The 17214-nt window shown below is 37.1% G+C and overlaps 1 protein-coding gene across 3 annotated transcripts in view; it reads left to right on the plus strand.

Moving 5' to 3' along the window:
• Positions 1 to 15990, plus strand: part of LEF1 (lymphoid enhancer binding factor 1) — a 109477-nt gene extending 93487 nt beyond the window's left edge. For 2 of the 3 annotated variants that reach the window (XM_070949106.1, XM_070949105.1), the window contains one exon: positions 590 to 624. In XM_070949106.1, the coding sequence (XP_070805207.1) occupies positions 590 to 624 (35 nt within the window). Of the gene's footprint in view, positions 1 to 589; positions 625 to 15910 lie in introns of those variants that run through there. The other variant, XM_070949104.1, reaches the window with a different exon arrangement.
• The last annotated feature ends 1224 nt before the right edge of the window (positions 15991 to 17214 follow it).

Here is a 17214-nt window from a genome sequence, read left to right on the forward strand (position 1 = left end):
ATCCTGTCCTATATTGCCCTGTTTTTGAAGCCACACGCATGTGCAGAAGGCTGTGCGCATGCGCGGAAGGGGCTCACGTGAGCGAATCAAACATGCACGCACGTGTGCTCACATTTTCAGTGCTGGGCAAACCGGTTGTTATAACCAGCAGCAGCCCACCCCTGAATCTCATGGATAAATTATGAATTAGTAAATTCAGAAAGCTAAACAGACCTGTAAAATATTTGGATAGAAGAATAATAGGAAATCCCAGGGTTGTAGATTCTTCCGAGAAGACGCCATGACAAATTACTTCCATATTGTTGCCAAGAAAACTGCAGAATCAAGCAGCATTCAAAGGAGACTTTATATTAACATACAGTACATTTTTTAAAAAAAAAAAATAGAAAAATAGTGGTTTAAAATCTTTCTGCTGAAAGCATCAGTGAGGTTCTCTCTTTTTTAAAAAATAAAAATGGCTGGTATAAGAACCATAAAAGGCAGAGGAAATCAATCAGTAATGCATATTCTAGCATAAGACCTTTTATTTGGGGTATGCAAAAAAATTATTCAGTGAAATTTGTTTAAAAAAACCAACAATCTTCTACAGGTACCGCCCCACGAATGACAGCTGCCTACATCTGAAGCATGGTAAGAATATTTATAAAAGACTTTCTACTAAAACTTTCCTACATTTAATATTTGAACAAAAAATCAAGAAATTATAGCACACACAAATTTAATGTGCTACCCTCAAATGAATGTTCTTATGATTAATGGTTTTTATACCGGCTGTGTATTTTAGAGCCAATTCTTTTTCCTTTTATTATTTAATTTCGTCATTCAAACTAACTATACCTCACTGACTAGCTGCACATCTGAAGCCCAAGATTTTAATAAGCAGTTAAACCATTTTGACTGGCATCATATTGCAAAAATCTCCATTAGAAACAAGTTAAACCAAACTGATTTGTTCTCATCACTATTTTATAATCTTGAGTGGCAGGATAAAGAACATTTTTATTTCAAAGTACTTATACATTGTAAGTAAAGAAAAACAGAAAAACAGAATACCTAATATCATGTTTGTGTGTTTGTGTCATTTCATTTGTATGTCTGTGCTGTAGCATTTATGAATGCTAGAAAAACACTTCAATATTTCAATATGAGTGGTAATTCTTCCAACATTATGCTAAGAATTGTGGATAGTGAAGATTCCAATGTCAAGCATGGAAATCAGGAAACTCAGGCAGTTCAAATAAATATAAGGGTTTATTGCAAGCTTATGCTCTCTACAGGAATCTGAACTACTAATGGTTTAAGCAAATTGGCGATAGATAAGAGTCAATGGAATTGAAGCTGGGCTGGACTTAGATTTCTGTTGGGCATGAAGGGACTTGAGACTGATGACACATTTGATCCTTCCCTCGGGCTCAGTCTGGTCATCTCCTACATCCAATGATGTATAAAAAAATAAAAATTCTTACATTAAATATTAACATGTAATATCAAATTTTGAATGTATCTAATATAACAACCATTTAAATCTTACACTGAAGTTACTTCAGTGGTACATTTACCAAATCCTGTTGTTCATCAACATTAACCAAATAATCACCTTTATTAATCTACAATAATTAATTACCATCATTTGTGATTAATCAAATAATATTTTTTTCATTCACTATCAAAATTACAGTTATTGGGAAGCTTAATCACTCAATAAGCAGTAAAACATATTTTTATTGATATAAATTATTGATAAATAAAAATAACAAAGTATAACTACGAATAGATATGTGCAAATTACTCAGCTTTTTACAAGGTATTCTAGATTTTTTAAAAAGAAATTCCCCAAATATGCTAAATTTGAAAAATAGTTCATTTTAAACCCTGGTGAAATTTCCTGAATTTTAAGATGTTCTCTGTTTTGGACAGCTCAAGTTGTTTCAGTTGCCTAAAAATATGACTTTGTATTACAATAATATTTATATAATTTATATTTTAATTATAATGAAAGAGTGTCTTCAACAACCAAAGACATCATACAACTGTTTTAAATTGCAATATATATTGAATTTGGGTACTAAGAGTGATAAAGCTCATAACATAAATACTTGCATCATCACATTTTTTTTATCAAAAAGTTATTGTCATTTGTATATTGGGAAGTGGGTTTCTTGGAGGGTGGGGGCCGCAGTAATAAATTGATCATTTTGTGCAAATGTTAAGAAATCAGAAGTCTAAACATCAGTGAAGTAAACATTAAAACATTCTGATAGCTTATCTGAATCCTGTTCTTGACTTGTGCAGAATAATAGAACTAGAAGTGGCCAGTCCAATCACTTCAGTGCAGAAATCCCAGTTAAAGTAACCTTTTCAGATATCCACCTTACTTCTTCTTGAACACATCTAGTGGAAGAAACCAACTCACCATTTCTCTGGGCAATAGGTTCCATTGTCAAACTGCTCTGTTACGCAGAATTGTATCATGCCTTCCAGTAAAATCAATATATAGTATTGTTCTGTACCCTGTATTCTAGAGTGGTGGAAAATAAGTCCTATTGTTTTTATACTTTTTAAGTATTTGAAGAGTGCTAGAATATGCCTCCTCAGTCTTCTGTTCTTGAAGCTAAACATTCCCAAATCCTCCTATCTTTCTTCACAGGTGTCTAATCTGTGGATCATCCTCATTGCTCTTCTTTGAATCTGATGCAGTTTGTCTGAATCATTTTAAAATATGCCCACTACTGGACAAATTTTCAAGATATTATTATACAAAGTACTATGTTGGCTCATATCATTTAGATATGAGCCAGCAGTTTGCATCAGCTGCCAAAAAAGCCAACACAGTTCTGGGCTGCATAAACAGAGGGATAGAATCAAGATCACGTGAAGTGTTAATACCACTTTATAATGCCTTGGTAAGGCCACACTTGGAATACTGCATTCAGTTTTGGTTGCCACGAGGTAAAAAAAAGATGTGGAGACTCTAGAAAGAGTGCAGAGAAGAGCAACAAAGATGATTAGGGGATTGGAGGCTAAAACATATGAAGAACGGTTGCAGGAACTGGGTATGTCTAGTTTAATGAAAAAAAGGACTAGGGGAGACATGATAGCAGTGTTCCAATATCTCAGGGGTTGCCACAAAGAAGAGGGAGTCAAGCTATTCTCCAAAGCACCTGAGGGTAGAACAGAAACTAATCAAAGAGAGAAGCAATTTAGAACTAAGGAGAAATTTCCTGACAGAACAGTTAATCAGTGGAACAACTTGCCTCCAGAAGTTGTGAATGCTCCAACACTGGAAATTTTTAAGAAGATGTTGGATAACCATTTGTCTGAAGTGGTGTAGAGTTTCCTGCCCAAGTAGGGGATTGGACTAGAATACCTCCGAGTCCAAGGTCTCTTCCAACTCTATTATTCTATTCTACTATTATCAAAGCACTATTCCCCATTCTATACCTATGCATTTGGTTTCCTTTTTCTAAGGAAATAATTGTCCATTAAGTTTCCATTGGTTTCCATTAAGTTTTTCCTTTATTCATTTCTTGAAGATCAAGATTCTGCCTTCTAGAATATTTTTATCCCATCCAATTTTGTGTCATATGCAAATCTGATAAGCATTCCCCCTTCTTCATCTAAGACATTAATAAAAAATTTGGAAATGTACAAGACTAGAGACTGAATCTTATGATACCCACTCAATATTTCATCCAGTTTGATGAGAAATTTTTAAGTACAATTTTTTTGAGCCAACTGTGTATCCATTTAATTATCATACCCTCCAGCTCATACTTAACGAGCTTGCTAATCAGAATGTCATGGAGTACTTTATCAAATGTTTTGCTGCAATCAAGATACATTAACTCTACAATATTTCCACAATTTATTACAGAAACTAATAAAAAATATGAGATAAAGTTAGTCTGGCAAAAATTGGCCTTGAGAAATGTATGCAACTTTTGGCAATTACCGTATTGTTTTCAAGGTGCTATAAAATGATCCTTTTATGATCTGGCACAGTTGTGGGGATACCAATACTTTTGGCTATGTCTGTACATTTCTACCGTTTTAGGCATGCCCTTGATGGTATGTCCCCTCTTCCTATCTCTGTGCTTCATTTCTTTTCAGAACTTTACTTTTGGGTAGCTACATTTGCTGCTTCTGCTGTCCTTTTCTAGTTCTCATAAGAAGATTTTCCAGTTGTATGTTAACATTTACAGATTGTCTTTGACTTACATTTAGTGACTATCCAAAGTTATAACAGCACTGGAAAAAGTGACTGATGACCATTGTTCACACTTATGACCGTTGCATCAGCCCCATGGTCACATGATCAAAATTCAGATGCTTAGCCAGATTCACTTAGCAACCATATTACTAATATAGCAAGTGCAGTAATTCACTTGACAACTGTGGCAAAAAAGGCCATAAAATGGGGCAAAGCTCACTTGACAAATGTCTCGTTTAGCAAGAAACTTTGGGCTCAATTGTGCCCATAAATCGGGCTCTATATGTAGCATTTTTAAGAACTCTTTTTTTTTCCCATAATTTTTTTCCACCAGAGAAAACTACCTTTATTACTTTTATTAAACTATACTACCTTTTATTATACTATCTTTATTAAAACCCACTTTTTAAAACACAAGGTGTGCAAAATATTCAACAAACCATGTAACTTTTTTAAATGTTTAAAATCAAGAACTCCACCATTACATAATAATCACTTTCTACCAATATTCCTGTTAACCTCCACTTTTTATTCATAAGTCTTCTCTTATACCCTCTTTGCCTTTTTCCATTTCCCAGAGCTGCCCACTTCCTTGCATGCAAAATATCTAAATGCCATGAAGTCTGCAAATCTTGGAAGCGGGATAAATTGTATGCAAAGTAGAGACAAGTTAATTAGTCTAATTTTTATAATCCTTTTCACAGAATTTGGGTAACTTGGCACTCTATATGTTATCGCTTGCTACAAGCAGAAAAAAAAAAAAGACCAAGAATTTCCCATTCTTTTAAAATAGGTCTGTAGGACACATCCAGCAAAACATTAGCAGAAGCTGTCTTAAGTCAGGGCCAGACAGATTTTAGGCTTTAAACTTCTTTAAATATAACTGCAAACTTGTAAACATAGTCTCATCCCATAAAATTGTCTTCAGTTCTAAAATGGGAGCTTTCACATATGATCTTTCCCAAATATTTTCCCCAATCCTACTTGACCTTTGAAATCTAATTTAGGAAGGTAAAATGGCTTGGTTTTTCTGATATCTGTGACCATATAAATCTACATAAAAATAATACAATAAACCAATTTGATTTTTTGGATCTGTGCAGAATATGTTCCTTGGTATTTGGGCCTTTTAGTTATTGTAGTCTTTCCCCATCCTTAATATTAAAAATGAGATAAATGTGGGATGTAAATACATGAACCAGGATACAGATTCTTCTGACTCCATAACATTAGCAGGAGAATCAGGATAAGTAAAAGGATGCATGAAACGATACATGAATAAACTACAAGAAGAAGAGATAACTGCTAGTTTAGACTAGTGGTGGGTTGCTCCCAGTTTGGTCCGGTTCTTGCGAATTGGTAGTAATGGCGGTGGGAGGCTCCACCCCCCCACCCCAATGTAATCACTGATAATCTGCGCGTGCGCAGAAGCAAGCGAGTGTGCTCCCGTTGTGAACCAGTAGTAAAGGTAAGTAGAACCCACCCCGGTTTAGACCAAACCACAGTGAAATCTCACTTTTCCCAATTTCATTGTAGCATTCCAAATTTTCCTTGTGATTTATAACATGTGTAAATTGCCTGATGATGTAATCAGATAAATAATGTAAATCCTTGCTATGCTGTCCTCTTCAGTTCAATGGACATTTCTGAATAAGAAAATAGAGTAACCGAAGTGAAGTAAGATGAGATTTCACTGTATTCATAGTGTTAAAAGCCTCTTTGGGCATTTTACTTCAGCAGTTAAATTAAAATTAGCTGATTAACAGGATTTAGGCCAAGTAGGGAAACATTTTCTGTTGCATTCAAGAGAAAATCTCCTTCTAACCAGGCATTAGTTTGTGTGAAAATCCCACCAGTTATTTCAAGATCTGCCTGTCATTTCTTGAAAGCATCCGGTTTACTACTGGGGCAAGCAAGATGCTGCATTGTGAAGCATTTACGTTTAATTTAATTTCCAACTGGTCTTTTCTATTTAAGGATGGAAATGGTCGTGCTGTTAACCCCAATTTTTCAAATATTATTGAACTATATGTGTGTTAAGCTGAAGGTACACAGTGTGAATTACATTTTTTAATGCTTTGAAACGCTTGATTAAACATAAAAAAAGAAAGGGGAATTGAAGCTAAAGTGAAGCATAGCAATACTTAATTTGTAAGGTTATGCCCTTCTCATAGCTCAAAGTGACTATGACAGTGCATCAAGTTTGGTCTAGTGTTTAAGGTAGCAGGCTAGAAAGTGGGATACCCTGAGTTCAAGTCCTGCCTTCGCCATGAAAGACAGCTGGGTGATCTTGAGCCAATCACTCTCTCTCTCTCTGCCCAACTCACCTCACAGGATGGTTGTTGTGTGGAAAATAAGAGGAGGCGAGATAGGTATGTTGGAAATGTTCACTGCCTTGCGTTATTTGTAAAAATAGAAAAGGTATATAAAAAATAAGTTGATTTGCCAAATGTCAGGGTAGTAATCGATTCTTTTAGATCCAGAGACTATGAGGACACCACTGAATAAAGAAACTTTAAACTTTATTAATAATTCAAGTAAGCAGATTTAAAAAGCATAACATAACACAAACAGCATAGATATCAAGCAAAATGATACTCAAATCTCTTAAGAGCTCTCAGGAGCTTCTTAATAATGACAGCAGAGATACCCTAAGGGCGACCAATTTCTTCAGTACTTGGTGCTAAGTTCCCAAGGTTGTTGGGGGAGGAAAAAGAGCACCTTTATTTATTTTTTATTTTATTTTATTTGATTTGATTTATATGCCGCCTTTCTCCGGAGACTCAGGGCGGCTTACAATGTGCTCAGCAATAGCCTTCATCCTTTTGTATATTTATACAAAGTCAGCTTATTGCCCCCACAAACTGGGTCCTCAATTTACCTACCTTAGAAAGGATGGAAGGCTGAGTCAACCTTGAGCCTTGGCGAGATTCGAATCTGCAGTAATTGCAGGCAGCTGGTCTTAATAACCAGCTTAATAACAGGGTGACTTAGACCACTGTACTACCAAGGCTCCTTCTTTGAGATAACTATGACCTGGATCACTGAGAATCTCCATAGACAACAACCTGACACCATGACTTCATGGCCATCCTATAGTTATGAGGCTGCAAGACCTGATTGTCTATGGCAGGGGTATCAAACTGGTGGCCTGCGGACCAGATGCATCACACACAGGCCACGCCCACCCCAGCTCTGTGAATGGGGAAAACATTGCAAAACGTCATGTGACAGCAGCATGATGCTGCGAGTTGACATCCATGGTCTATGGAGATTCTCAGTCATCCAGGTCATGGTTGTCCCAAAGGTGCTTTTTCAAGAGGCAACAGGGCTTTCTGGTTAGACCTTGAGTAAGTGACCTGACCTTGAACTAGGTGCTATATGACTCTGGGATGGGAACCAAAATTCACCAAGATTTTCACAGGTGTGCAGCTATATTAAGATCCTCCTTTATCCATCAAGCAAAACTGAAGATTATGCAGGTTAGTTCAGAATGAGCTCTAACTTTTTCTTGATATGAAGGATAAATCAAAATATGTCACTAAACTCAAAACCGCCATTACACAAGTATTCCATTAGAATGAAAGGATTACACTTGAATGAATACTTGTACTTGGTGCTTCCCTTGTCAACAGCTGACATATTGAGCATAGCACTTTTCCAAATGTTTCTCTCTTCCCTTTTATTGTAAATAATAATAATAATAATAATAATAATAATAATAATAATAATAATAATAATAATAATAATAATTTTATTTCTATACCGCCCCTCTACTGAAGGACTCGGGGCGGTGTACAGCCTATTAAAACAAAAAATATACAAATATCAAAATTTAAAATTATTAAAAATATTACACAATTTCGGCCTGGATTAAAACCTCCAATTTAAAACTCCCAATTTAAAATAATTACATAGTTAGCCCTATGTAATTATTAACTCTATCCATAATGGTCAATCTTGTTCCTTCTGCTATTTTTTTTAAGCCATTGTAGAGATCCTGCCCATTTATCTAATTAAGAGAAGTTAACTTCCTCCCAGAAAAAAAAGTAATAATCAGCTACCGATAGTTGATGAACTATTCAGATAATGTATTACAGAACATGCAATACAGGCTTATGGAGCTTATATAGGGGGAAAGATAATTCACAGTGATTTATTTTATTTGCACAAGTTGAGATCTTACCCGCTTTGTACTTTTGTAACTGTTTTTAATAAGAAAGCATTATGTAATGGCAAGAATTTATTTAAATTTAAGCTGGAATTTAGAACCCCAAGCATAAAATGATGCACTCAACATAATATACTTGTTCAAAACTGAAACTTTTTTTAAATCTCCTTTTTAGAAACAACAAGGAATTTGGTTTTGTTTCTTTAGAACAAGTTGTGAAAATTTCCATAAGCATAAAAGGAGTAGCCTCTAGATGAGATGGGCAGCACATAAATCAAATGAATAACTAAATACATTGTTTCCAGTAATTTATACTAAAATTACTGCTTTTTTTTCAAACATCCCAAATTCAGATTTACCAAATTTCCTTAACTGAAAAACTAAATGAATATTCTGCTGTTATGAGTCAACACTAGGTTTCAACTAGTATGTTTTAATATGCTTGTTCGTGTTTATTTAGTGAAGAAAGTAACATCTCAAGAGGATAGTGCTATTATATTATTTAATATATTAGATTGTAAACTAGGTTGTAATCCTGCGGAGAGCCGGGTTTTCTTGTTTGTCTATAGTTGAGTGACATCTTCTGGAGGAATCAGGAAATGAATTTAGGATTTAGAATCCTTTTTTTTTTCTGGTTCAAGATTTGCCACCAAAACAAACATAACATCCTCTTATTATTATAAAAGCTTTACTAACAATGCCAATTCTTTCCTAAGCACTGGTGCTTTCCAAATATGTTGGAGGAAAGTTATGAGATTCCATATTGTAGATATATTACTCAGACCTTGTAGGTTGGCGCACATGTTGTTGTCAATACTGAAGTTGCACCAAAAATGGACTGTAGGATCCAATATGAGTTGGTCACTGGGACACATAGAGAAAGAAGTTTCCTGAGGGCTCCAGCACAAGTCCAAAAACTAGGAAGACTAAATCTCTGATCCCAGTGATGGACTTTGATTGGATTCTGCAGGATTATCCTGGGACAATTGCCTTCATTCGTGCAAAAATGGACTGTTAATGATTCTATATTTGCGGGGGGATTGGAATCTACAGTTGGAGCAAAGTGCTGTAGCCATACGGTAGTTGATGGACGCTTGGATCATTTGCTTTCCATAGCTGTGACAGATTCCAGAGTTCTGAAACAGTGGTGGGTTTCAAAAATTTTTACTACCGGTTCTGTGGGTGTGGCTTGGTGGGCATGGCATGGCTTGGGGGCGTGGCAGGGGAAGGATACTGTAAAATCTCCATTCCCTCCCCAATCCAGGGGAAGGTTACTGTAAAATCCCCATTTCTTCCCAATCAGCTGGGACTTGGGAGGCAGAGAATAGATGGGGGCGGGGCCAGTCAGAATTTTTACTACCGGTTCTCCGAACTACTCAAAATTTCCGCTACCGGCTCTCCAGAACAGGTCAGAACCTGCTGAAATCCACCTCTGTTCTGAAAGACTATCATGTCTTTCATGCTAAATTATACATACTGTACATTTTCCAGCACAGACTGCTGCTGTGGCTTTCTAGATGTTATACAACTCCCAACATTACTCACATCAGCCAAATTGGCCGGGGTGATGTAGAGATGAAATTTACCAATTAACTGGAGGGACATGAGTTCTTAAATTGCCTTCAGGATCGTTATCAATAGTGGGAGATAATTTTCTCATTGGTGCAGGATAAAGTATGTGAAGCACACTACTCTCTTTATTGGTGCTTGGATACTGCTTCAAAAAGCAAGTTCTATACAATTTTTGAATCTCTTTAATTTTAAAAAAGAAAAAAATCTATCAGATTAATGTAATGACACTATATAATTTAGCTCCATTGTTAACATAAAAAGGAAATGAAAGTTCTGCCTCTCTAAAAATTACCATGAAAAAAAATATGGTATCAGTAAAACTTTTGATTTGTGGCATAGTCCATATTACAAGAGAATTGTCAGGCGTGAAGGATCAGGATCATGCATAAATTCAGAAGATTTATTGCTCAAGCCTACACACAAAAATCTAACATGCAATACCAAATTGGCATCATATATCAGGGTTAACAGAATTCAAGAGAAGTTAGACTTGAACCATTTGTGGGAGCAAAACAACTATAGGCTGATGACTCACTTAACTCTGCCTTCCAGCTCTGCCTTCTCTTCTCCTACATCAGGGGTGTCAAACTCAATTTCATTGAGGGCCGCATCAGGGTTGTGTTTGACCTCCAGGGGCCGGGGTGGATGTGGGCATGGTGGGTATGGCCACCTCAACGTCACTCATGTTGGGGCACCTGTGGTGGCCTGAGTGCTCTGCCAGTGAAAACAGGCTCCCGAGCTCTGTTTTTGCTTGCCATGGCCTCCTGCAACCCTCTGCCAGTGAAAACGGAGCTCAGGAGCGCTGCACAAGGCCCTCCCAAGCTACTTTTTCACTGGCAGAAGCACTGCAGGCTGATCCTTCACTGTTTCCAAGGCAGCCCTGTGGGCCAGATCTAAGTACCCCGTGGACCAAATCTGGCCCCCGGGCCTTGAGTTTGACACCCCTCTCCCATATGAACACTGATACAGTGCACAAATACAGGGGAAAGCTAAGAACCTCCCTAGGGGAGCATACAAGTAAGCAAGATGGAACAGGCTATCCCTCTGAATAAAGTAAATGTTACAACTGCCAACAGATCAAAATATTTTACTTGAATTATTTGTTCCTTAATGAATTTGCTACATTGCATATTAACGTGGTTTTTTTAAAAAAAAGAGAGGTTATTTCAGTAAACACTGATTATTTGTTATCACAAGAAAAAAAGTATAATATAGCAGCACATCATTAATTATAATAGCCCAAGATTTATCATTAAATTCCTGCTCCATCTAATTACAATTGCCCCTGCAAGGTTAACATTAAATTGATTTATTTTTAGGTTACTCCCAGGTAACAAGGCTTTTATTGTGCAGGCAACACTACAGTCACAGAATTATACCTGGGGCTCAGATGGTATGGTTTTTATTACCTTCCTGTGTTTTTCCACATTTTTTCTCCTCTCCTCTCCTCTCCTTTCCCCTCCCCTCCCCTCCTCTCCCCTCCTCTCCCCTCCTCTCCCCTCTTTTTTGCCATTGAAAATTTATTATGGAGGCAAAAGTTTTAAAATTTCATCAGTCTTCCTTATGAAAACAGCCTAGAGCTTGATAGAGATGTAAAGCCAAATAAAAGGATTTATATCATTTATTTATTGCAATAAATTTATTATTTATTGCATCTAATAAATGTATTGCATTTATTAGATGCATACTGTTATATGTTGCTAAATTATTATGTGGACCTTAGATTTTGAGTTCAGTTTTATGTTTCATTGTAAAGTTCTCAAAGGAAAGGAATATAAAATACTGTAGCTTAGAAATGCATGGCAAAAGAAAAAAAATATTGGAAACTGATAATCTAACATAACTTAGATACTTAGATAAATTTTTTTTCTTAAAATAATTTTCGCAATTTATTTTTGCAAAATGGACTCTGTGAGAAATCTGTAAGATAAATTTAGAACACAAGCAGATTTGAAGTAGAATTTTATATTAAACATATATTGTATTGAGTACATATTAAGTATACTGTAATTATTTCATGATAAAGAAAGCTGTAGAACAAATTGCTGGAGGAAATGTTGGAACCCAAGAGTCAAATGAACGATCATTTACTCAGGTGGTTCAAATCATGAGACAGACTCCTGGCATGAGAGAGACTGGTGCTGAGTCACTTTCCTGTCCCTTTTAGCTTGAGGTCATCCATTAAAGTTATCCTTAGTCTATATATTTATTCATGAATAAACCCAACCAAAACAACTTTTTAAAAAGTATTCTTTTGTGTTAAATATATTTTTGCTTGCTCTAGCCCTTTTCAAATTGTACAGTGTAGAAAAGGACAAAACCTTATTGGGAGTTTCTTGGGAGGTGGGGGCAGATTAAAATCCAGCCTCTGATCTCTGCATGCCACAAGTCTTCAATTATGCGCTCTTCTTGCTGCCAAAATTTCACTGTTATCTTTCAACTGTGGAGTATTTTAACAAAAAAAAAAAAAAACCCCAATAACTGAGGAACAGTTCCTTACTTCTCTGCTCCAGTCACAGAACTGCACTCCAGCGCAAATGGCAGAGGCAGCAGATCTAGTTTTGTGGCTGAGGCTCAAGGCTTCACATATGCTAAAATGTGACTCGGAGCGCTTTGCTTTGAAGCCTAACCACAGCCAGGGAGCTGTAATTGCTGTCTTTGATTGCACCGACTTCACTTGCGGGTTAGGCTTTGCTTGGGCTTGCCTGGGTTGGCCAAACTTCAGCTGCAGCCCTCCAGTGGAGCCTTAGATGTGGGAAGTCTTCCGTCTCTGTAGCACATACCTGTGGTTTCTTGAAAGGAATCCTGGCATGACCTGTTTCATATCTGCTAGGAAACTCCATTATGTTCCTTTAAGGCTCCAATCAGTTTATCGGTAGGAAGTGGAAAGGATCTCCAGTTATTGTCGATTTTTAGCTAGCAGTTACAGGAGGCAATGTTGTTGCTGCTATCATTTTTATTGGGTGAAGGACTTCCATTCTCGGACTTAAGCAAAAGACAACTCTGCAGAATTTATGTTTAAAGAAATAAAAAGCGGAGACGTACATTTAAAGTTTGGCAGTACCCTCTTATAAAAAGTAGCACTCACATTTTCAGATGTATGAAAATGGGGTCCATTAAGAATAACGGTGATGCTTGGAAAGAAAATCACAGCTACAGTCAACGTCAATCCTATTTCTGAAAAGGGCAGGCTAGAGAAAGACCGGACATTATTTTAATCTTCCCCACTTCAAAGAAAGTTTTCTGGAAAGAGAAAGGGTGTGAGTTGAGGGGACGGGAACCCATCTCAACAGAAGAGCATTTCATTTCCTACAGCAAGGAATATTTTCCCGGCTGTAACGGGAGAATTGCTCTGAATTGCTCTGCTTGTGCCGTGAACTGCTGGCTTGGTGCCTGAAGGCTATTCCTCAACAGGAAACAGAATGTTTTAATGTAAGACTGAAAGGAAAACCTTCCCAGGAAGAGCAACCTGGACCAAACCTTTGAAAATCTGGGATGAAAAGGCCTAAAATAAATATAAATCGGCGGGGTGCTCTCTTTCCAGTGGTTTCTTTGCTTTTTTGCTTGGCCCTTCTCTGTCCTTTTTGAAAAAGAAAGTCCTTCATGGTTTCCTTTGATCCCCTTCTCTTCTTGGGCAATTTTTTTTTAAAGACAGAAACTGATGGGGCTTTTTAAAATAGTTATTATAAGATAATTTTACGATGAAATTAGAATTAGGTGAGTCAGATCCACACCGCTGCAGTTGAATGAATGGTTTTCTTCCCCAGAGGATACCGGGGTCTGCTTTTTCAAAGGTTAGGAAGATTTAACGTAAAGAAATAGTAAAATAAAATAAAACCTCTGCAAAATAACCTCCTTGCATTGATCATATGTTTATATTCATTCATGGTGGTGAATGTGCATAAGGTAAATGTATCCTGCAACCATAAAAGCATGATTAATTTAGGGTTTGTGTCAGTGGTGGGTTTCAAAAATTTTTACTACTGGTTCTGTGGGTGTGGCTTGGTGGGCGTGGCATGGCCTGATAGGCGTGGCATGGCTAGGTGGGCGTGGCATGGGAAGGCTACTGTAAAATCTCCATTCCTTCCCCAATCCAGGGAAAGGTTAGTGCAAAATCCCCATTTCCTCCCGATCAGCTGGGACTCAGGAGGCAGAGAATAGATGGGGGTGGGACCAATCAGAATTTTTACTCCGGTTCTCCAAACTACTCAAAGTTTCTGCTACTGGTTCTCCAGAACTGGACAGAACCTGCTGAAACCCACCTCTGGTTTGTGTTCTTGAACAGTTATTTTCCCAATATATTTATTTTTGTTAGCTACGAAGTCATGTCTGACCCATCGCGACTCCATGGACAACATTCCTCCAGTCCTTCCTGTCCTCTACCATCCTCTAGAGTCCATTTAAGCTCATGCCTACTGCTTCAGTGACTCCATCCAGCCACCTCATTCTCTGTTGTCCCCTTCTTCTTTTACCCTCAGTCTTTCCCAGCATTAGGCTCTTCTCCAGTGAGTCCGTCCTTCTCATTAGGTGGCCAAAGTATTTGAGTTTCATCTTCAGGATCTGGCCTTCTGAAACGCAGTCAGGGTTCTACTTCCTCATCTGTCAGGTGTTTAGTAACCTAGAGTAAAAATGTAATGTGAATGGATTTAGTAAACACATCCATGTTAACATCATATTCATGTTAATACGACATCCTAAAACTAAAGTATTTTGTATTTGGATTTGGACACTAATTTGAAAGATCAGCTAAGTGACTGTATCTATATTACTTGGCTAGGTGCTCTAACTTTTATGTAACTAAACTACCTACAATCATATTTCTCCAAAAAAAAAAGTGGCTATTCATTCAGGCAAAAGCATAATAGATCCTTGATATATTATTGGAGCCTTTCATTGGGAGTATCATCCATCATAAATGTTTTAATTAGAATTCCTGCATTGGGTAGGTAGTTGCATTTGCTAGCCAAAATTATCCCTTCGAACTGCTCAGTGATTTGAAATATTTTTTTCTCCTAACCGATGTGTCCAAATTCAGGGATCTGGTGATCTGCATTTGGATCATGAACTAGAATTTACCGTCATTACTACAGTATTTCTTAGGAGGGACTCTGTTATGAGTTTTCATTTTAAAAATTACATTTACTTAGAATTCAGTGGAGTGTGATATTAGTTCATCAAGTTTATAGAGGTTTACTTCTGAACCAACATCATCTTCTATTGAATACTTTGTTGAGCATCTGTATATTGTTAACATTAAGCATTATACATAATATATATTTGCTTTGGGATCTAGAGTTCCTAACACTTTTGTTTAGAACTTTATACATCAGATTGAATTCTAATTTGTTCCATATATCGGAAGTTGTCATTGGACAATATCTAGATGCATCTTTTGTATAAAGCAGAGTAGCTGCCTCCATCAGGTTTATCAAAATCTTATGAACAAATATGCAAGTATCTTCCAGATCTTATCTGGCCAATGTAACCAATGGTCAGGCAAGCTGGCAGTTGCAGTCCAAAGAAAGGAATCAGGTTGCCTAGCCTTGCTCTGTCCCAGCCTTCCCCATGTTGGACCCCTTCAGATGCATGGATTTCAACTTTTAGAATTTCTAAACCGGCATGATAATGCTTAGATTGTGAAGATTGTTTAAGGCAGTGGTTCCAACCTTTCATACTCTGTGGATCAGCAGCAGCGGTGGCTGTACTGGGGAGGGAGGGAATGGTTGCGCGTGTGTGCCCACCACTTGTGCAAATGGAACTTCGCGTGCTCATCTGCCACTTATGTGGCCTGGTTCCCAATGGGCTGCGGACTGGTACTGGGCAGCGGACCAGAGGTTGGGAACCTTGATCTAAGGTATTACCTACATAGTAAGAGTATAATTAAACCAATGAATAATACATAGTAAGGTACCTTGATATACAATTCTAAAAAATATTTACTGTATTGTTCTCTGCAGGTGGGAAGCGACATACGTTCTCAACCTGCAAGACAAAGGCAGCGTCATCAGGGCCTTTTCTTGAGATGGAAGCTTGTTAAAATCTCCATGGATGTCCTTCATGTAAACAGGCATATAAGGAGTATGTCTAAGGGTGTCAAATTTTACCCTGGTGTCTCTGCTAAAGACATTGAACCATAAAGACAATCACTGCCATGTCCCTTCACCATCACAGAATTCCGAGCCCAACTCAAAACAGGAGAGCCAAGAGTAGCATTTCAGATCTTCCCCCTTTTTATCTCCAGTCCGCCTTACACTCCTCCATTTGTATCTTCTATGTTGTCAGTGCTGAGTCAACAACAAAATAGTTCAGCTGTATTCGTTTTGCTTTAGTCAAAAGAATGATATAAGGCTACAGCAGCAGCACTGGCTTCCATCTTGCCCGTTCACACTGAAGGAACCAAAACGTAATTTCTTGAGGAAGACATTATCCGGTTTATTTAATGGTGCAAGAGGATGAATCTTGGTTTTCAGATTCTAAAAAAGATAAACTTGAATGCTTCTATATTTTAGTTATTGCCTTTGGTGTACATTTTTATTGACTTTGAGGTTTTAAAGAAGCATTGAAATCCCCTCCCCCAACGTTTTCTTTTTAATAAAAGGTTTTTAAATAATAGTAGATTTCTTTTTTCCTGTTGGAGAAGAACAAAGCATTTGGAAGATAAAGCCCTTTTGTTTTTGAATTAACTATTTGTAACAGATGAAATCATTGTACATGTACACTAAACACGTGATCCACTTCATCTCTTTATATGTGTAAAAGCAACATACCTTATTGGATCCGATTTCAGTAAACTCTCCTACTCACATATCTGAATTTCCTTGGTTTTGTTTTTTTTTTTAAAGCCCAGCACTTGGATTATTATTACTTCGAATGTTCTGTACTTGTATCTGTTTCTGTTAGCCTGTTTAGTGGGATTTTATGCCAGTTGTTGAAATGAACATTGATGTACCCAAGTTTTTTTTTTTTTTTTAGTTCAAGGCCTAGCCTTTGCCAAAAAAAAATATGGACAACCAATATATATTTTGTCATTCCAATTTGAGTTAATGTGCTGAGCATTTTTGTTGTTGTTTTCATGTTTTTTTAAAATAAAAGCTTTGTAATAAAACTACAAAATACTTATTTTTTTGGGCTTGGTTAAAGTTAAGTTTGGTTCGCTTTGTTTCATGTGGCAGCTTCAGTGGAACCAGATGAAGATAATTTGGTGGTGCGTCTGCTCTTTGGAAATATGTATGTCCACATAGCAGGGGGGAAAAACATGCAA

This window comes from Pituophis catenifer, unplaced genomic scaffold (assembly GCF_029215685.1).
Source record: "Pituophis catenifer annectens isolate HBS135680 unplaced genomic scaffold, rPitCat1.0.hap2 SCAF_8, whole genome shotgun sequence".
Lineage (NCBI taxonomy): Eukaryota > Metazoa > Chordata > Lepidosauria > Squamata > Colubridae > Pituophis > Pituophis catenifer.